The 22,128-nt window shown below is 47.3% G+C and overlaps 1 protein-coding gene across 2 annotated transcripts in view; it reads left to right on the top strand.

The window, feature by feature from the left end:
• The window catches only part of RAP1GAP2 (RAP1 GTPase activating protein 2), a 229,139-nt gene extending 207,221 nt beyond the window's left edge, over positions 1-21,918 (top strand). For both annotated transcript variants that reach the window (XM_036766695.1, XM_036766694.1), the window contains 8 exons: positions 1,927-2,064; positions 2,571-2,689; positions 4,455-4,568; positions 4,755-4,872; positions 8,956-9,082; positions 12,844-12,920; positions 14,839-14,877; positions 15,793-21,918. In XM_036766695.1, the coding sequence (XP_036622590.1) occupies positions 1,927-2,064; positions 2,571-2,689; positions 4,455-4,568; positions 4,755-4,872; positions 8,956-9,082; positions 12,844-12,920; positions 14,839-14,847 (702 nt within the window). In that variant the 3' untranslated portion in view covers positions 14,848-14,877; positions 15,793-21,918. The remainder of the gene's footprint in view (positions 1-1,926; positions 2,065-2,570; positions 2,690-4,454; positions 4,569-4,754; positions 4,873-8,955; positions 9,083-12,843; positions 12,921-14,838; positions 14,878-15,792) is intronic.
• Positions 21,919-22,128: the final 210 nt, after the last annotated feature.

Here is a 22,128-nt window from a genome sequence, read left to right as displayed (position 1 = left end):
CTGAGGTAGGATTTGAACCCAGGTGGAAAACTGGGTGAAAGTGTGAATGATTCAGCATAACCACCACTCAACAGCTTATATATATAGTCTTGGAGAATTGCTTAGCTCCCTAAGAGGTTAAGTGACTTCCCTAGGGTCACACAGCCAGGGACTTAAACCCAGGTCCTCCTGGCTTCAAGGCCAGCTCTCTATTCACTTCATCAGGCTGTCTCTCAGGCCAGGATTATTATATGCATATTATATAGTATATTATATCCATATTATGGATGGAGAAACTTGGGTAAAGTAATTATTTGCCCATGGTCACATTCGTAATATGTGCTTGAGATTTGGATCCCAACCCAGGGCTCCTGACCCCCCAGTCCCGCAATCTACCCACATATTAGACTCTTAAATATTTAATGAATTAATTGGAGAATTTTGAAGTTGGGAGGGACTTTAGAAATTACCAAAGTCACCTTTATGAGGAAGGCAGTCCCTGCCCATTATCAGACTGTTCTAATTATTAGGAAATTGGTCTTTACACTTGGCTCATTACAAATGAGGTCATGGAATCCTTAGCCCAGCTCAGGAAGGGACACTAGAGGTCATCTAGCCCAGTCCCCTCATTTTACAGATGAAGAAACTGAGGCCCAGAGATGTAAAATGAGTCGTTCTAAGTCACACAGCTAGGAAGGGGCTGAGCTGGGATTGGATCTCAGGGCCTCTGGCTTTGAGTCTTTCTTTCCCCTGCACCACTCCTGCCTCTCTATGACTTCCATCGTTGGCTAGAATTTCTCCTTGGTTCTCAGGATACAAAGAAAGTTAATCTACTCCTCCTCCCACAAACAGACCTTCAGATATTTAGAGCCAATTCTCATGTTGCCCATCAGGTCTTTTCTCCTCTGGTTTCTTCAGCCAGTCCTCAATAACAGAGACCGAAGTCCCTTCGCTATAGCAGAATTGTACATTTAGAGCTGGGTAGGGACCTTAGGGGTCATCATTTTCCAGATAAGGAAACCAGAGCCCAGAGAAGTGAATGATTTGCCCAAGGACACCCAGGTAGGAAGCCGCAGAGCCGGTATTTGAACTCAGGGCTTGTGACTCCACAATTCACCAATTCAGCAAGCACTTATTAAATGCCAACTGTTTGCCAAAGTACTGTGCTATGTGCTGAGGATCCCGTGGCATAACTGAAACAGTCCTATCCTCAAGGAGCTTACACTTACCCTTTGGGGAAAAACAACACAGACCTATATAAGCAAACACAAACTCTATACAATGAATTTCCAGAGGGGTGGGCACGGGTTTACTAGGAAGGGCAGTTTGTGGCCAAAGTTCCACAGGGCACAAGGATATGGCGGAAAGAGGATCGGGTCTAAAGACCTGGGTTCAAAATTGGTTCTTCTGCCGACTGGGTGACCTTGGGCAAGTCACAGTCTCTCTGGGGAGCAATTTTCCCATCTGTAAAATGAGGGAGTCGGACCTGCAGCCAGCCCTAGATCTGTGATTCTAAGAGGGGAATCGGGACCCAAAAAGCGTGGGGTCGCGCAATGGTTCTGGAGGAGGAAGAAGCGGTGCTTAGAGTTTGAGTTCAGAGGCTAATGTCTCACCATCCCAGGAATCCTCCCCTGCCCTCATCCTATTCACGCTCTGCCCCAATCGATCAATAAACAAGCAGTTTTTAAATACCCGCTGAGCTTCAGGCATAGTGTTGAGGATACAAAAACAAGTGTTTCCATCAGCAAATATCACACCTTGTTTTAGTCATATGTACATGTTGGCCTCCAAGGCGTTGTGTCATGTGCATGTCCGAGGCATGTACTGTGTATGCTTGCACACATGTGTGTGGACACATCTACCAGGCGTAGATGGATTCGAATCCAGATGAAGGGTATCCTAGAGTGGTCCCCAGGCTCCCCCTGGTGCCCATGCTCTTCTCTGCAGAGAGCCATCCGGGTGCGCAGCCACTCCATGGAGACTATGGTGGGAAGCCAGAAGAAACATCAGAGCGGAGGGATCCCAGGCAGCCTCAGCGGGGGTATCACACACAACAGCGTGGAAGTGACCAAGACCACTTTCTCAGTGAGTGCGGGGCTATGGGAGGAAAGGAAGGAGGGTGGGAGGGAGAGAGAGGGAGGGAGGGAGAAAGAGGGAGAGAAGGAGGGAGGGAGGGAGGAAGGAGAAGGGAGAGAGGGAAGGGGAAAGGGAGAGAGGGAAGGGGAAGGAGGGAGAGAGGAAAGGGGAGAGGGAAGGAGGAAGGAGGAGGGAGGAGGGAGAGAGGGTGGGGGAGAGGAAGGGAGAAAAGAAAGGATGGAAGGAGGAAGAGAGGAAAGGGGAAAGGGAGGAAAGGAAGGAGGGAGGAAGAGAGAAAGAAGGAGAAAAGGAGAGAGGGAAGGGGAGGAAAAGCATTTGGCTGGGGGAGATCCATCTGAGGCAGGGGAGTGTTTGGAGGGAGTTGCAAGCCTAGGTGTTTGGGGGATGGGGGTGGGAGGAAGGACAACTCCTGCCTCAAAGACAGTGCGCAGGACCTACCTCAGAAGGCTTTTGGCACCTAAGTAAGGTTTTCACTTTGGGATTTCGTGTGGCAGCCTCCAGTGGCAGTAGCCACAGGGAAGAACCAATCGAGGAGTCCCATCAAGCGGAGGTCAGGGCTGTTCCCCCGCCTGCACACAGGCTCTGAAGGCCAGGCTGATAGCCGGACACGATGGTAAATGCTGGGGCTCATGGCTGCTTTTCCTTTGCTGTCCCATCCCCCAAAGTGCTTGGGCACAGGGGGTGGAGGTTGGAGGCAGTGAGGTGTGTTGGAAATGGCATTGGTTGTGGAGTCAGAGGACCTGGGTTCAAATCTACCTTCTGATGTTTGCAACCTATGTGACCTCTGGCAAGTCATTTAACTTCTCTGGGTATCTGAGGCCCCTTCCACATTTGTGATCCATGATCCAAGTCATGAGTCCACTAGGACCTCTCCCTAGACTCCCCCTTGGGGAGTCTAAAGAAGCTTATGTACCCTTTCTCAGAAAAATGTTTTTAAATGCATAAAATGAAATAAATTGGACTACAGAGGAAACCAAGTATATTGAAATACAGTTGTCAGACTATAAAGCACACACATAGGTTCACAGACCCCTGCCTCATAATAACCCTGGCACAGACAAGTAAATGGGTCAGACAGCTCCCTGTCTAAGCCAGGCCCCTGAATGTGACCTCTAGCCCCCTCCAGCCCAAGTCGGGTATTTCTTTAGTTGTAGGGGCAGATCAGGCCAATCTGCATATAAAAATTAGGGCAGATGCCTTGTCTCCATTTAAAAATACACCACCAAGAGACAGGGAAATTGCCAGTCTTGGGTTCTAGTATCAGCTCTAACACTAGCTGTATATGAAATGTCTTCACCTGTATGGTGGGTATAATATCATGTATCTTCTCAATGCGTAGGAGAGAGACTGGGGGAGAAAAGCATTTGGAACTCAACATGGTTTTTAAATGAATGTTAAAAGGATAATAATAAATAATCCTGGCCAGGGCAGCCAAGTGGCAGAGTAGATAGAGCACTGGTCTTGGACTCAGGAAGACTTGTCTTCCTGAGTTTAAATCTGGCCTCAGACACATACCCACTGTGTGACCCTGGGCAGGTCACTTCACCCTATTTGCCTCACTTTCCTCGTCTGTCCAGTGGGGATGATCATGCTGATAGCACCTACCTCACAGAGATGTGGAGAGGCTCCAATGGGATAATGCAAACCCTAAATTGTTACATAGTTGGCAGAGAAAGAGAGCTCTTGCCCATGTGGGTTTTGAGCCCGTGACCCTGCCCTCATTAGCACCGGGTCCTATCCCAGGCTCCGAAACAGCTAGAGAAGGAGGGTGGTATGTGTAGGGCTCACGAAAGGCTGTGAAAGTGGGGGTAAAGGGAGGCTTTCTTGGGCTCTGCTCTAAAGCTTGCCAAGGACCTGCTAATAGAGAAAGGTCTCTCTGGCCCCAAGGGGCAACCTTACTCTGAAGGCAGAACTTGGTGACTATTGTTTTCTCCTTCCCTTCCCTACACCCACCAGGAGTGAGAGAAAAAGCCAGATTTATGAATCATTAGCCCTTGACTTAGATGGTGTAGGAGCTAAATGTAGGAGCTTCCCGACTTGGAGTCAGGAAGAGCTGAATTCAAATTCTGCCACAGAAATTTACTGTATTTGTGACCTTGGGCAAGTCATGTAACCTGCCTCAATTTCCTTATCTATAAAATGATAATAATAGTGTAAGACTCAGATGAGATACAGCATGTAAAGACCTTTGTAAGCCCTAAAACCCTATATGTAAAGGGTCGTTCTCATCATCTTCATCATCTTCATCCTCATCCTCTTCATCCTCATCCTCATCACCATCATCCTCATCCTCATCACCATCATCATCGTCATGGTCATCGTCATCATCGTCATCATCGTCATCGTGGTCATCTTTTCCCTCCTTCCTGTCTCCTCAGCGACAGTGTCTCCAGCACTCCCAAGACTCCAGATGGTGGCCATTCCTCTCAGGAAGTGAAATCAGAGACCTCGTCCAACCCCAGCTCTCCGGAAATTTGCCCCAACAAAGAGAAGTAAGGGGGGAAGCCCTTCTTTGGTGGAGCTGGGCAGTGAGCAGCCAGTGAGGGTGGAGCGGGGGAGCCAGAGCCATAGGCCGGATCGGGGAGCTGCCCCCGGCACTCTGCCCACCCTATGGGAGCTGTGTGCATGGTGGGGGTGGGGAGGGCTTCATTCCCACCCCTTCTGCCTCTCTTCCCCAGGCCTTTCGTCAAGGTGAAGGAAAACGGCCGATCCAGCATCTCCCGGTCCTCGTCCAGCACCAGCAGCTTCAGCAGCACCGCCGGGGAGAGTGAGGCCATGGAAGAATATGACATCGTGGTAGGAGGAGCTGCTACCCAGAGGGAACCCAGACTCTCACTCATGGCCGTCAGGGCCAAGACTTGGAAAAGCCCAGGGCTGGGGCTGGGGCTGGGGCCCTCCACTGGCCCTGGAATCACATGCCCATCAATCAGCAAGCATTTATTGAACACCTACTATGGGTGCTGCACTGTGCTGGCTTCTAGGGGTACAGTGACAAAAGCCCCTGCCTGCAGTGATCTTAGTACTGTTTAGGGAGATAGCCAGTCAATAAGCATTTATTAAACACCTACTGTGTCCCAGGCATTGTGCTTAGCAGAGAATACAAAGACAAAAGTGAGACATTTACATTGCCTATGCTCAAGGAGCTTACATTCTAAATAGAGGGATATTCAATCAACAAGCACCTACTATGTGCTATATGACCAAAGTCCCCGCCCACAAGGAGCTTATATTCTATTAGAGGGATAGAGCATGCTCACAGGTAAGTAGATACAGGACGCATGTCCCCACAATACACTGGGATGGTGACACAGGGCTCTCACAAGCAGAAGAATCAAGAAAGATATCTTGAAGGAGGAAGCCCATGAGCTGAGCCTTGGAGGGGGCTCAAGGTCCCAGAGGCAGAGCTGAGGGAGGAGAGCATTCCAGGCAAAGGTGGAAAGTAGGAGATGGAATTCCCTGTACAAGGAGCAGGCAGTGGGTTAGCTTAAATAGGACATAAAAAATATAAGGGAGGATAGTGTGAACTTGGCCTGTGAAGACGGACTGGAGTCATCTTGTGAAGGGCTTTAAACAACAAACAGATTAGGGCGACTTGAGGCCAATGGGGAACCACTGAAGCTTTTTGAGTAGAGGAATAATGAGGACAGGACTGTAATTTCAAAATATCACTGGCACCTGTGCAGAGGATGAATTGGAGCGAAGGGAGCCTGGATGTAGGGAACCAACTTAGAAGGCCATTGCCTTAGTCTGGATGAAAGATGGCGAAGGCAGTTTGGTGTGAGGAGAGAGGGATAGGTGTAGGAGAGGTGAAACCTGTAAGACTCAGCCGCTAATTGGAAAAGGGATTGGGAGGAAGAGGGAGGAAGCAGTGAACAACATTGCCAAGTGGGAAGACCCCCCCCAAAACCTCATAGATGTTCTACAGGGAGAGAACCAAGGGTCTGGAAATGAGTAACACCCACTGTGTGTACACCTAGCCTTAAGTCCTGTGGACTCATGGTAACATACCTACTATGTGCACACCCGGCCTATGTCCTGTGGACTTGTGGAGAGAGGATTACAAAAGTCAGGGAAGATCCAGGACCCTTCCAAGACATTGGCTATGTATAGGCTGAATACGAAAGCAAGTCATGGTTGGAGAAACAGAGGCAATCCTGAATGAAGTGGGGAAAGGGAGACTTTCTGGAGGGAGGAGGGGGCCTGGAGCCAGGTTTGAAGGAAGTCAAAGACATGAAGTCACAGAGAGGATGGGAATCTAACGGATAAGGCAGGGAAAGTGATGCCAACAGACCCGCAGGGACTGGGCTGGCTGGATCATAGACTCATAGATTTAAAGCTGTTGGGGAAATTAGAGGCCATCTAGTCCTACCGCCTAGGGCTGCTAGGTGGCGCCATGGTGCACAAAACGCCATGCCTGAAGTCAGGAAGACTCATCTTCCTGAGTTCAAATCCCATCCCAGATACTTACTAGCAAGTCACTTCACCCTATTTGCCTCAGTTTCCTCATTTGTAAAATGAACTGGAGAAGGAAATGGCAAACCAGTCCAGTGTTTCTGCCAAGAAAACCCCAAATGGGATCACAGAGAGTCAGGCACAACTGAAAACGATTGAATAACAAAGTTCAATCTGCTCATTGTATAGATGAGAAAATTGAGGCTCAGAGAAATTTAGTGGCTTATCCAGGGTCAAACAGCTAGTAAGTGTCAGAAGTTGGATTTGAACCCAGGTCTTCTGAGTCCAAATCCATTGTTCTTTCTTTTGTACTAACCAGGGAGACTGGTTAGGGAAGGACTACCTCAAACAACAAATTCTTCCTGTTCAGGGAGGGGAAGAAGGAATGCAGCTACTTTTTCTGGTTCAGTGGGAAGGGTCCTGGCTTTGGAGCGAGAGGACCCAGGTTCAGATCTCACCTCTACTGCCTGTATGAGGTTGGGCAATAATTTAACTTCTCTTGGCCTCAGTTTTTTTTTATAAATTTATTTTTTATTTTTAGTTTAGAACACTCAATTCTACAAGTTTGGGGTTCCAAATTTTCTCCTCCTCCCTCTCCTCCCCCTCCCCCCCAAGATGGCATGCAATCCAATGTAGGTTCTACATAGACCTTCACTTTGAACTTATTTACATAATAGTCCACTTGTAAAGAAGAATTATAACCAATGGAATGAATCATGAGAAAGAGGAAACAAAACCAAAAAAGAAGAAAGAGAGCAAATAGTTTGCCTCTATCTGCATTCAGACTCCATAATTCTTTCTCTGGATGTGCATAGCTTTTTCCATCATGAGTCTTTTGGAGCTGTCTTTGATGACAGGAGCCAAGTCTATCAAAGTCAGTCCTTACAGATACCATGTCTGTAATTGTGTATAATGATCTCCTGGTTCTGCTCCCTTCACTCAGCATCAGTTCATATAAGTCTTATGATGATGAAGTCTCCTCATTTCTTATAGCACAATAGTATTCCATTACATTCGTATACCACAATTTGTTTAACCATTCCCCAATTGATGGGTATCCCCTTGATTTCCAATTCCTTGCCACCACAAAAAGAGCTGCTATAAATATTTTTGTACATATGGGTCCATTTCCCACTTGTATGATCTCTTTGGGATACAGCCCTAGAAGTGGTATTGCTGGGTCAAAGGGTATGAACATTTTTATAGCCCTTTGGGCATAGTTCCAAATTGCTCTCCAGAATGGCTCCACCAACAACTCCACCAGTGATGTAACAATGTTCCAATTTTCCCACATCCTCTCCAGCATTTATCATTTTCCTGTTTTGTCATGTTGGCCAATCCAACAGGAGAGATGTGGTTCCTAAGAGTTGTTTTGATTTGCATTTCTCTAATCAATAGTGCTTTAGAGCATCTTTTCATATGACTATAACTATGTTTAATTTCTTCCTCTGAACACTGCCTCTTCATATCCTTTGACCATTTCTCAATTGGGGAATGACTTGTATTCCTATAAATTTGGCTCAGTTCCCTGTGTATTTTAGAGATGGGGCCTTTATCAGAGATACTGGTTGTAAAGTTTTTTTCCCAATTTTCTGCTTCCCTCCTGATCTTTGTTGCATTGGCTTTGTTTATACAAAAACTTTTCAATTTAACATAGTCAAAATTATCCATTTTGCATTTTGTAACGCCATCTCTTGGTGGGTCATGAATTCTTCCCTTTCACATAAATCTGACAGGTAAACTATTCGTTGCTCTCCCAAATTTCTTACATCAGCCTTTATTCCTAAATCATGAACACATTTTGACTTTATTTTGGTGTACTCAGTCTCTTCATTCATAAAAAGAGGGGGTGAGATTCTCTGGCCTCAGAGATCCCCTGCAGCTAGAAATCTATGATCCTGTGATCTCTGACAAGGATAAAAGCTGTCTATTTTCATGGCTGGAATGGCTGGCTTGAAGTGAATCAGTCTGCAAGTGTTTATCAAGCCCAAACTGGGCGCTGGGCACTGAGCTAGGCTCCAGGAACACAAATACAAAGAATGGAACAATCCCTGCTCTCAGGAAGCTTCCGTTCTGTTAGAAGAGACCACAAACACATTTAGCTTCTCAGTGGCCTAGGCAGGCCTCTAGGACTGTGGACTATATCCAAAGGGCTGGCCTGTATTGGTAAAGGGGGTTCCTGTCCCTGTCCCCCATTGTGATGATGAGTTGGCTTGGCTGTCCCCTATGTGGCTGTTTGGTTGCTGGCAGGGGAGGGGATTGGTGAGGCAGGCCAGGGAGGAGGTCGATGTCTCCAGGCTCACAGGTCTGGGAAGCTTCATCAGGACCGGGGGCAGTGGCTGGGAAGGAGGCTGTTCCAGGGCTTGAGGGTGAATGTAGAAAACCCTCCCGCTGCACACGACTCTTACCCCGTCTCTCTCCCCCCAGAGCAGCCAGCCCTCCACAGCTTCACCCTTCAAGCAGGAAGTCTTTGTCTACAGCCCGTCCCTGAACAGCGAGAGCCCCAGCCTAGTAGCAGCAGCGACGCCAGTTATCATGAGCCGGAGTCCGACAGGTCAGTGACATCCAAGAGCCTTCACTGTGGCTGATAGCATCCACTCTTGTCCTGCAGGTAGAACAGGAGAACGGGGCTTGGTTTTGAGCCCCAACTCTGAGACTGAGTGACTCTGTGTGACAGTCACTGTCTGCCTATGGGATGCAGCAGTGGGCATCACTGCTTCCCTGTGGCTCCTGCTGATGGGCATTCCTGGTGGAGCTCTGGTGGAGAAGGAGGCTCAAGGGCCCTGGAGGCCACAGAAATACAATCAGGGAGAGGTCAGGTGGTGCAGCGAGTAGGTGTGCTGAATATGAAATCGGAGGACTTGGCTTTGCCTGGCAGCTGGGTGGCTCATTGGATAGAGTGCTGCACCTGGAGTCAGGAAGACCTGAATTCAATTCTGGCCTCAGCCATTTACTAGGTGTGTGACCCTGGGCAGGTCACTTTATCCTGTTTGCCTCAGTTCCTTCATCTGTAAAATGAGCTGGAGAAGGAAGTGTCAAACCATTCCAGTATCTTTGCCAAGAAAACCCTGAATGGGGGCATGAAGAGTTGGACAGGACTGAACAACAATAACTACCACCTTGACTGAGTCAATTAACTCCTCTGGATCTCAGCTTCCTCCTCTGTAAAAGGAGGAGGAGGGAGAGTGGATGGGCTGCCTCTAAGGTCCCTTCCATCTCTAAATCCCACCTGAGGCACTATGGGGAAATCACTTCATTCCTCTGGTACTCCGTTTCCTTTTCTGTGAAATGAGGGAGCTGGTCCAGCATAATATCAAACACCTATAATCCCTGATACTAGACAGGCTGAGGCAGCAGGGATCCCTTGAGCTTGAGAGTTCTGAGCTGTAATACGGCTAATGCCAGTTGGGTGTCTGCACTAAGGCTGGCACCAATATGGTGAGCCACCAGGAGCGAGGGGACACCGGGTTACCCAAGGAGGGGCAAACCGGCCAGTGCTTGGGAGCAGAACAAAGCTTCTGTGCTGATCAGCAGTGGGTGAGATAGGAAAACACAGTGTCAAAAACAAAACAAACAAAAAACAAAGATGGCATTAGCCTCGGTAGCCTCTGAGATCCTTCCATCTCTAGATCTATGACCTTCAATGATAGCATCAATCAATTTTTCCCGAGTCACCTTCATCTCGACCCTCATTCTTCCAGCTCTCACATCCTATGAGCATCTGAGATTTCAGGTGTGGGAACACGCAAGGAAGCAGCCCCACCTCCTCCTTTGGCCCCTGCTCTTTGTGGTTGTCCATCAACAGGGCTGCCCGGTTTGGTTGGTTAGACCACAGCACCAAGGTGGTTGAGGTGGCAAGTTTGATTCCCATGTGGATCAGTGATTTTTGTCTTGTTTCCCAGCCACAGATGGCATCCCCAGCCCCACCTAACCTCCTTCTTAGTGAAGCATCCTATCACGAACAAGGCAGAAGAAAGCAGAGAGCTCAGGACAGGCATCCTGTTGCTAGGGAGACAATGAAAGCTGATAGCTGTTTGATTGGCCAGAGGGTTGGGTCATTGAATACAGAAAGCTCACCTTCATTCCAGGGATAACAGCAAAAAGCTTAATTTACTTTCATTCAACAAGCATTTACTAAGTCCCAACTGCATGCAAGGCATAGAGGATAACAGACAAAAACAGGAAAATCTGCCCTGCCCTCAAGGAGTTTATGTTCTATGGACTTCTTGTACCATGGTTCAATGCACATTCCCCAAAGCATGCTTCCTCTGCAGAGGAAATCCCAGTCCCTTCAATTGGTCAACCCTTACGGCAGCTTGGCAAGAAATCCTCCATAACATGAAAATGGCGATTGTAGTGGAGCCAGTGATAAAGGTCTGAGTCCAACCCATGGACCATTGACTATGAATACTCATGCAGCATGTCCAACAAGAGAACATCCATCCTTTGCTAAAGACCTCCAGTGAGCATAAACAGCAAACATTGGTTCAGTGTTGACTGTGTGCCCAGCCAGGCAGTAGATACTACGTGTAGGAGATGCCAAAAAGATACAGCGTCTGCCTTCTGTGAGCTCCCAGTCTAGCCAGGAAAAATTAGGTAACAGCAGATGGTAGTATGTGATGAGTCATGAAGTCAGGGTGATAAGTGTCAGGTGCTTTGCACATCAGGGGAATTTTTAGCCAAAGTAAGCAGGAAATTTCAGAAACGAAAGGGCCAATCAGGTCCCGAGTCAAATGTGTAATTTCACTTCCTGAGTCATTCACTTTTTAGGGTCTTGCTTGTATTCTTGTCCCACGAGGGCTGATGCTCCCAAGACTGAAGCATTTTCTGTTCAGTATCATACATGAAAACACCTCAGTCATGCTAAGAAATCAGCCAAGACCCAGGAGCCTCCAGACAGATGAGCCACCCAAGGTTGCTAAGCTGTCTGGTGACAGTCTCACTTTCCCTTGCTTAAAGGACCAGGTCCCAAGTCTCTGGGCTGAAGGCTGGTCCAGGTTGGCACTTACCCTTCCCAAGCCATGGGCAAACCATGACAAAGTCCTTTGACCCTCCTATCACCAATGCTGAATGGACAATGGCTGGATACAGAGCTTTGGGCTATACACAGGTGAAGGGAAAGGGAAAAGGAAATAAGCATTTATATGGGGCCCTACCTGAGCAGCTAGGTGGCACAGCAGATAAAGCACCAGGCCTGGAGTCAGGAAGACCTGAATTCGAATGTGACCTCAGACACTTCCTAGTTGTGTGACCTTGGGCAAGTCACTTCACCCTGTTTGCCTCAGTTTGCTCATTTGTCAAAGGAGCTGGAGAAGGAAATGGTAAACTGCTCCAGTATTTTCACCAAAAAAAAAATAAAACCCAAATGGGGTCACAAAGAATCAGACATGACTGAAAAATCACTGCCTGATAACATAATGCCTACTGTGCGCCAGGCACTGTGCTAGGCACTCCTTGCAAATATTTTATCTGATCTTCATAACACTGCGGAGTCATTGTCTCCATTTTACAGTTGAGGAAACTGAAGCAAATAGAGGGTAAGTCATTTGCCCAGGGACCCACAGCTAGGAAGTGTGTGAGACAGGATTTGAACTCAGGTCTTCCTGACTGTAAGCCCAGTGTTCTATTGGCTGTGTCATTTATCTGCCTACATGCATAAATGCAAAAGAGACATGAGGCACGCTTCAAGGCTCTCTGAGAACATTTATGGATGTCTTGCTGGGGAGCCAAAAACACATTAAAAAAAGATGAGGAGGACAAAGCAACAAATCCGTTCTCTGTCTCTTCCTCTTGGAATGCTAAGCCCCCTTCAAGGCTCAGCCCAAGGGCAGCCTCCCACAAGGAGCCTTCTGGGATTCCCCCAATTGAGATCCCATCACTGTGTTTTTCTTCCTTCTGCATCCTGTAGTTTCTTCCCTGTGAACATATGCTCCTTGAGGGCAGGGATTGTTTCCTGTTTTGTCTTCATACCCTGAGAGCCTCGCATCATGCTTGCCGCACTTATTGCTGTCCTGCCTTTTCAGCCACGTCCAACTCTCCTTGACTGCATTTGAGATTTTCTTGGCAAGGACACTAAAGTGGTTTGCCATTTCCTTCTCCAGCTCATTTTTACAGATGAGGAAACTGAGGCAAACAGGGTAAAGTGACTTGCCCAGAGTCACACAGTTAGTAAGTGTGAGGCCGTATTTGAACGCCACAAGATGAGTCTTCCTGACTGTACTATGGCGCCACCTAGTGGCCTCTCTGGTAATTAATAAATGTTTGTTGATTGAAATGCCTTCCCTTTCTAATCTTTTCCCTGGCATCTTCTCCTAGACTTGAAGAACAGGAACTCTCCGAGGTCCAATCTGAAGTTCCGCTTTGATAAGCTCAGCCACACCAGTTCCAGCGCGGTATGAAAGGAGGTTCTGGGGTATGGGGGGTTAGGGGTCCTGGGGAGCGTGGGGAGCCTCAGAGAGGGCCTGATTCATATAAGGAGTGTATTGGATCTGATTTGAAGGGGGCCTCACAGGGTCCTGTGTAGCCAGAATGCCTGAAATGCAGCCAGTCAAGTTTCGTTCCTTTGCTTCTTGAAGGCTTTGGGGTCATCAGGAACCCCCTGCAAAAACTCCTCTGTACAGTATTGGCTTGGACCATATCAGCCGTTACTGTAGTTGGGATTAAGCTTGTGGGCTGAGAGTATTCTGTATGAATGGGAAATGGAGGTAGATGTCTAGAGATGGGGAGGAGAGGAAAGGCAAAATCTGACCCTTTTTTCCAATTTGGAAATGTGCCCTGCTCTGGGGGAGGAATCAGGGGTGCAGGAAGGAATGGGCTGGGAAGGCTGGGAGGAAAGAGGCCTCTGCTGTCCAACTGGACATCCTACAACACTTTCTTGTGTGTCAAGGCCTCTTGAGTTCCTACTGGGTTAGATACTCCCATATTCAAATGAGAACCGCACCTATCCATGTGTAAAATGCAAGACCAACTTCCTATTATCTTCTAGAACATGGGTCTTACCTTTTCTGTATCACTCACTCCTATGGCAATCCCATGAAGCCTATGGTTTTGTTGTTCAGTTGTCTCAATTGTGTCCGATGCTTTGTGACCCACTTTGGGGTTTTCTTAGCTAAGATACTAGAGTGGTTTGCCATTTCCTTCTCCAATTCATTTTACGGATGAGGAAACTGAGGCAAGCAGGGTGAAGTGACTTGCCTAGGGTCACACAACTAGTAAGTGTCTGAGCCCCGAACGCTATCCTGAGCCACCTAGAAGTCTCTGGACCCCTTCTGAAATAACGTTTTTAAATGCATAAAATAAAACACACAGAATTACTGAAGAAACCAATCACACTGAAATACAATTACCAAAATATTTTTTTAAAAAACTAGGATTCCTGGATTCCAGGTTGAGAACCTAGAGGTTGGCTAAGTAGTTGGTTATTGCTGGTTAGCACCTGTTCATCTGGGTAGCATAATGGATAGAGGGATGGACTTGGCATTTTTAAGACCTGAGTTCAAAGCTGGCCTCGGAGACTTACTAGCTGTGTGACCCTGGGCAAGTCACTAAGTCTCTCTGTTTTCACATCTGTAAAAGTTGTTGTGATGACCAGATGAGATAATATCTACCCTTTGCAAACCATAAAGAAATGTTAGCTATCATTTTTCCGCTGGTGTAAGGGAGGGTGTGGTAGGTCTACCATCCGCTTGTAAAATTGTCCTTGGTGCCCCCTGACAAGCTGCTGCATTCTATACGCATTTCTTATGCTGTCCTGGGCAAGTCACTTGATTTCCCTCAGCTTCAGTTTCTTTGTCTGTAAAATGAGGGAGTTGGATTCAGTGATTCTAGAGTTCCGATTTCTGATCTCCATAGATGCTCAGCTCACAGCCCAGCAAAGATGAACATCTTTTTGGCCACTAAATACTTAACCATTTCCCCTTAAACCAGAAAGGTTTTGAGATGTGAGGTTATCCATTTCCAGCATTGCATAATGGAGAAAGAATGAGTGTGGCCAATAAGTGGAGGTTCTCCCAAGGTCCAGGCTTCTTAATGGGACACCATTATTTTTGGGTACCAATTACCTGGTGCTTTAGAACGCCAGAAACCCAATTCAAGGGCAAACAACCTTTCGGTCATCTGAGTTTGGGGGTCTCCTCTGGCCTCCCTTCTCTGCTCCTTGGCATAGAGAAGTGTGTCAAAAGCAGACCCTTGCTATTATTCCCCTTTGTCTTTGCATGATGCCTAGCCCCCATGGGTGAGAAATGCTTTTTTACTGCTAAGTGATTGACTGATGATCATGTGAAGTCTTTGTTCTGATTTATCCCGGAGCAGGGTCACTAGTGGGGAAGAGAAGTCCTTCGCCTGTCAAAGGTGAGTAGAGGGATTGTATCCCTTGGAGCCTGGTGGGACGGGGCCTGTCTTTTCTGTCCTCTTTCTGCCCTTCGCCTTGGTTTTGTAAAGGCCGATCCAAGAGAGCCAGCCAGCTCAGGGCTCCATCCACCGGGGAAGTTTGGAGACAGAATTAAGTGGGCCAGAATCCAAATCCTCTGTTCCCTGAAGCCTCCAGGTTTGGGGCCAGGACAGGGAGAAGATGCATTTGGGTACAAAAGGAGAGTGTTAATAAATGCTTATTGAATTAAAGTGAATTCCAACAATCCACTAGTCACATCGATGAATATTAGCTCCTTCAAACAGGGGCCATTTTACCTTTGCCTCTGTATCCTTAGTGCCTAGCATAGTGCTGGGCACATAGTAGGGATTTAATATATGGGAAGGGAACAAGCATTTATTAAGTACCTACTATGTGCCAGGTACTATTAAGCACTCTACAAATATAATATCATATATGTTTGTTGACAAGCACTTACTAAACACCAGCTGTGTGCTTAGCACTGTGCTAGGCTCTGAGGATACAGCAAAATCCCCTGGCCTGGAAGAAGCTTCCATTCTGTATGAATGACTGTTTAATTTGATCAAATATCTGCTATGTGCTGGGCTTGATGTTGAGTCTAAGACACAAAGACAAAAATGAAACAGTCGCTGTCAATCACCCAACAAGCATTTATTAAGCACCTACTATGTGCCAGGCACTATGCTAGGCAGTCCCTACCCCCAAAGGGCTTAAATGGAGATTGGGTTTTCTGGGAAGGGGACAGGGGAATGAATAGCATTTCTTTAGCACTTGACAAGTATCTTTTTTGCCCCCATCCTGTGGCTCTGAATGGACCCCATTACCCAGCCCTATCAATAATAACATTCTCCCTCTTCTACATTTGTCTTCTTCAGGGCGGTCCTGCCTCAGCCCAGGGAGATGGCTCCTCTTCTACCAAGACCTTGGGAACATCTGTCCACTACACTAATCCCTGAAGCTGCTCCCATGCCCAGTGTCCCCCAGCCACTGGCTTCAAGCTGAGGCCAGCCTTCCACTCAGCAGCCTCTGTAACCCTCTGACCTTCCCCGATGTTCCTGGTGGTGGAGTGCCTGGTGGGCACACCTCCCGCCTTTCTGAGAGGAGGCTTTTTGTACCATGTAGCATACACTGGACATGCTGTGGCCCAGCCCCCCAGGGCCCACGCCCATAGGTCTGTTTGTTGATTCACTTTGTGTACTCCCTGCCTGTGCCACAGCTGGGTGTCTGGCCAATGTTGTGAGTACATCTGTGCTGTCTCCTACAGGTGAGCACATTCCACAAAAGGTGTCTCTCCTCTAAGCTTCCCCCCCTAATGCTCCGTCCCCTCTGGTCCCCACCATGGTACGTCTCCATCTTGGTTTTGGTCAGTCCTGTCTGTGAATGGTGGGCAGAGGTCAGCCTGGTTAGTCTATGAGTATCTAAGTTATTAATTAGCCCTCTGTCCACAGGCAGGCTTCCTTCTCCCTTCCCTGATCAAAATTCCATCATGAAGTGCCAGGAAAGCCCAAAACTTACATTGGCAGGGCCCAAACATCCATCTCTCTTTCAGGGAGCAGCCTCTGCTCCTTCAGATGCTCCTTTTGAGAATGGGCTTGGGGAGGATGAGAGAAAGAGACAGAGGAAGAGAGAGATTGAAGCCAGAAGCAAACCCTCTGGCCTCACTGACAACAAGCTCAGGGAAGGAATGGAATGCTTTGAAGGTCAGTGGTCTATTCTAGGCTGCTGGGAGTTACATCATCATGTCTCAAATAAAGCTGCCCTGGCATCCCCTGTGGCCAGGGAAGATGTCTCTAGGTAGGATTCCCACTCTCTTTTAGTGATTGCCATCTTCCTCCCAGAAGCCAAGTTTGGGAGGGTCCTGGCAAAATGCATCAGGACCAGTTGGGCCATCCCATGCCAATGGGCTTCCCAGAACATTCATTTGTTAGCCCGACAAGCATTTCTTAAGCATTTGCTGGGGGAAAAAAATCTGTCCCTTGCTCCCTGCAGCTTCTCCCATCATCCCAGTGAAACCTCCTCAGCACCTTAAGCAGAGATGTTCGTTGATGTGGATTGTCTGCATCCTTTCATGTCCAAAGTCAGATGTCTCTTCATCCCTACCTCTTTTCATTCAGACCACAGGTCACTTTCCATGGCTGCTGGAAGGGGACCCCCTTTCCCCACCTCTTCCCTCACTCTGATGGGGAGATCCTTGTAAAAGTCAGAGGTCAAGTGTAGGGGCAAAGAGGGACTAGGAGAGATTATGGAGGTGGTCATTAGTCAGCACATTCCAAGAGAGAGATAGAAGTGTGCCAAGGCTGTGAGACCTGGACCCAAATACAGATTTCTGCTCACATTTGGAGTCCGCTAATGGTTTGCCTTAGTATTCTGATTCCCCCCCACCCCCCTCACCCAGGCTGCAAGACGGAGAGCTAGACATCACAAGACCAGATGTAGCCCATGGGATGACAGATCCAAAGCTGGCAAGGGAACCTCAGAGACTATCTAGTCTCTCATTTTACAGATGAGGAAACTGAGGCCCATGGAAGCAAAGTGACTTACTCAAGGTCACACAATGGTAGTAAGCCTGAGAGGCAGGATTTGAATCCTATTCCAGAGCCTGACTTTCCATCACACCAGGGCCAAATGGATGCTTTTGCCTCTTAGAGATCTGGACCAAGGGGAACTAACTGAGAAGTATGAACAGGAAGAGTTAAGGTTCCCCTATCAATTTAATCTCAGACTTTCCAAAACATTAAGGGCAAAAGTCAGCCCCACATGCCAAATTCTATAGCAGCACCCTGGTGTGCCAGAATGACCAAGGCAGACTTTATTCCCAGGGTCTGTGCCTGGGACCGTTTCCCCTTTTCCTGTCCTGTCGTTCCGCCCCCTGCACTACTTTCTGTACATCTGGAGGGGGGTTAGTCTCCATGGGTTACTGTGCCTGGGCAGAAGGGCTCATCTCATTGGCCCCATGCCACGGGAGGCCATTTGCCCTTATTTGTTCCCTCTAGTCCCAGGGAGCCCACCTCCTTATAGACCAGCCTGATTCATAAAGGGTGTCCCCACTCTGATGACAGTCAGTCCATCCCTTCAATCAGAAAATGGAAGCTTTCTTGAGCTTTGAAACAGAAGTTTGGTGCAGCATAAGGCAGCTTGACTCACATCCCATGATGCTGTCACCAATGGCCTTAGTGCAGATGGAGGCTGAATTTGTAATTTGATTTTAGAGTCTGAGATGGATAACACCTTTGAGGAAGTGCAGTGTCATTGACTTCAAGGATACCCACTGACTCAAAGTCTGGGCCAAAATGAGCATTGCCTCTGAATTTCAAAATAATCTACGGTGCCACGATTCAAACCAGGCTCTCAAACAATTTAATGAGGCCCAGAAGCTTCTAGAAATGGGGGTCTAGGGGTCCACATGCCAGGGGCCTCCAAGATCTTCCCTAACAAAGGCATCTATCAAAAGGAGAGGTTTTACTCAAACTGTTTTAATGAATAGATCGGAGGCACTTAATTATAATCAAACAATTCATAGACAACACACATCCAGATCTGTTTTCCCCACCAAGTTGAAGTGAAGCCTTCCTTTTTCTTGAGAAACAGTATAATTTCCTGCTGATTTCACCGTGATAAATTTTAGAAGCGGGGACCCTATTGATTTGGAATTTGTAATAATTCAGCAGTAGGCTAGGGTCCTTTTATATTTTGTTAGAAAGGGGAGTGCCAACATCACCTGCTATAACTCGTCTTTTTAAAGATTAGGAAACTGAGGATTTTTGCTCAAGGCAATTTGAGCAATTTGCAGAAATAATTTGTTCAAGGTCACTTAGTATCAGAGCTGGGACAATGACCCGGGCTCTCCCCCATCCCATCCCCCTCCCCCTTTCCCAATGCTGCCCATCTGAAATTTCCCTCTACACACTACCTATAAGGAGAGGAGTTTGTTCTAAATAAGTTTAGTCTAAATAAGATTGCTCTTATGAAGAACTTCTCTCCAAAGTTGGCCTAGTCAGGTGCTCTTAAAAATTTCCTTGGCAGCACCCATTTGTACATAAACAATGTGATTATGACATGTGATTCTTATCTTTTTCTTCAAGCAGGTCAGGTAGGACTTGGCCACACTTTTCATTGTGTTTGTCTGTCCTTGAAAGTCCTAAATGATGTTTAGTTGCAGAATATTCGGTATTTCTTTTCATTTGTCACTAATTCAGCCTGAGCCTTCTTCCCTGAGTCCCGACCCCTATCCAGGTTAGTCAAATAAGTAAGTTTTGACTGTAGCTGTCTCCATCTGCTTGGAAGCAGCAGTGCCTTTAATCGTGGTTTGGGGTGATTGCTTTTTTTAGGTTGTAATGTGTCACCCCCACTTGTGGAGCATCAGGCTCCATGACCTCATACCACCCTGGCTGGCTCTAAGCAGCTCAGCCCACCTCCTGGCAGACAGCTGTCCATTCTCTCTGCTGTTCCTCGGAGGTCGAGTTTGGTGAGAGTAGAACAGTAGCCTTGCATTCCCATTTCCTTATATGTTGGCTTCAGTAGCTTCTGAAGTGGCCCTCTTTCCCTTTGGGTCTGGCACTGAGACCCAGCATCCTGTAAATAATTACTCTGTTGGCTTCAAGAGTGAACACTATCTGCTCATCTGTGTTCCCAATCTCCAGGAGAAGGAAGAAAACAAGGCTAGGAGCAAGATTCTTCCTTGTGCCTCTGGATTTCACATTTGTGTACAGTACTGCAGTCCAAACATGGATTTTAAACAACTTAAAAGACTTAATGGAGCAGTATCTCTTACTAATGGGGGTCTTAAGGTCCCCTGAAAGCTTCTCTTGCAGTTCTATCTATAGAATTATCATGCCCTTCTCCTGGACTCTTGGCCTTTGGAGCTGCTCTCTGGGCTTACTGACATAAAGTGTGAGGAGTGGAGAGTTGGCATAAGTAACCCTGCCGGTTGTTATCGCTCAGCTTTGTTCATTGGGATGGTTCTCTTTAGGAATTTGCGAGGTTTGCCTTTGTGCGAGCTATGGAGAAAGTGTTTGCCAGATAGACTTATAGGGATTGGGGAATGTTTCATTTTCTTGAGGAAATCGAGTGTTTTCAGGCACGTTGGCAGCACCTGACTGCTCACAGATGATGTTTAACTCAATAATTGCTTCTTTGCCATTCATTAAAGAACCTTTCCTGGTAAACCTGGGGTCAGCTAGAATAACTGTGCTTGCAAAGTGAAGTCGGTCTTCCTTTGGAGTAGTCAGGTTTGGCACTATTTTAGAAAGACTTCAAAATCCTAGAAATCAGAGGCTGTTAGAACTGGCAGGGGCTTTGATCTGATCCTACTCCCTCACCTTACAGAGGAGATAAACTGAGGCCCAGAGACACGAATTGATTTGCCCACGGTCACTTTGCCATTGACTAGACACCGGGTCTCAGCTCCCAGTCAAGTGCTTTTTCCATAATACTGTGCTCACCACTACCACCACCGACCCATCCCATCCCCACCCCCATTAGTTTGAGTGAATGACAAGAACTGAGGTCCTTGGATTCTACCAAAGTGAATAAGTTGGTCTCTCCAGGTTGGTGCCCGAGTCAGGGAGATATGGGAGTCCAACTAACTTTCTTAGGCGGTGTGGAACTTGGCCCCAGATATGTACACACTAAGTGCTTAGTCAAGTTTGAGTTGAATGAGATGGAATTGGAGGGAGAATTTGTTGACTCCCTCTAGCAAAGACTCCTTGGACTTTGAGCTCACCAAGAAAAGTAAAGTCCAGATGGCCAGCTAGATCCTAGATCCAGCTAGATCCTAGATCCTGGATCCATTTTAGTCACCGAACTCACACCAGCTCACCAACCCCAAGCCTTTCGCAGGAGTTGGGACTGAGGCTAAACACAAGGCATAGTTTAAAAACCCCAGTTCCCTCTTGGCAAATAACAAAGAAATAGTGTCTAAAGAGGTCTCTCCTGTCCCACACTACCGCACCACCTCATTCCCCCAATGAGCAGAATGGGATGCTAGATTTCATGGTGGGCACACATCAGTTAACTTAGATGTTGCCCCAAGGACTGTGCAGAAATAAACATCTATTTCTCCATATCCATAGTGATCAGGCCTCCAGAATGGGGGGAGGGGCAAGGCTCTCAGAAGTAGGCTCCTTCCCCTCCCCACCCCCCCAGCAATATAGAACAAAGGAATGGTCTCCCTCTAATTGCCTGGGGTGGTGGTGAGTTAGTATTTGCCAAGGGCAGGGCTTCCCAGGAATTTCTCTGAAGTAGAAGAAAGATTACTGGGCACTCAGGGCCAGTTCTGGGCAAATTTTGTTTGTCCAAGGTCTATTTCCATTCTTTTCTCCTCCAAATCCTGAGGAAGATAATGCCATGCTTACAAACTTCTGTGGATGTCACTGGATACCCATTCCCCTGGGAGGAGAGATGGGCTAGGCTACAGAAGAGTGGGTCAGTGGGAGCTGAGCATAGCAGACAAGGACAAGATGGCCCTAGAAGGAGGGGATTTGGCTTCCTGCTTTGTGGTGGAGGCTGGGCAGCTCCAGTGGGGTGTGGGTGAGCTCGAGAGGACATGAATTCTGTCCCTTTCTTTTGTGACGTTCCACTTTCTTGGACTTTGTTTTCTGCTTGGATGAATAAACTCCTCTCTTTCCATTCCTCTTGCTGATCTCCTAGCATGGTTGAGGACCCTACTTTTTCTTTTTCATGAATGTAGTTTTGTGACACCCCCTCAAGTACAGCAATGTTTACCTGTGAAGAAAGTTCCTAGGAGTGATGAAATCTCCGAGCCAAGCTCAGCTCTGACAGTGGTGGTGATGATCACGGTTCTTTTCCCTTTTTGGAGCGGAAAGGTGCTTTGTAGAGTCTGATTGCCTATGCCCTGTAAATAGTGTACATTTAATTTATTGCTACGGTAACACGGTGTATTGGTTAATGTATAAAACAAATTCTAAAAGGTTCACAAATGTATATTTTGTTGCTTAAATGTGTCTTTGCAGAAATTCACAATAAATAACATATTTTGTGTCCATCAGTGTATGAAATTCTCTGGGTGGGACCACAGCCTCGGACCTCCTGACCCAGCCAGTCTGGACTGTCCTTTCTTGTCCACCACTTCTTTTAAAATTCAAGAGTCTCCCCACCTACAGGCAGCCCTCCCTGAATGAAATTCAGCCCATTCACATTATATTTCAAGCTGCATCCCCTCAGCTCACTTCTAGGACTTAGATCCAGGCACA

The sequence above is a fragment of the Trichosurus vulpecula genome, chromosome 7, assembly GCF_011100635.1.
Source record: "Trichosurus vulpecula isolate mTriVul1 chromosome 7, mTriVul1.pri, whole genome shotgun sequence".
Classification (NCBI taxonomy): domain Eukaryota; kingdom Metazoa; phylum Chordata; class Mammalia; order Diprotodontia; family Phalangeridae; genus Trichosurus; species Trichosurus vulpecula.
Note: the sequence above shows the minus strand (reverse complement) of the source record. Positions and strands in the feature narration are given on the sequence as shown.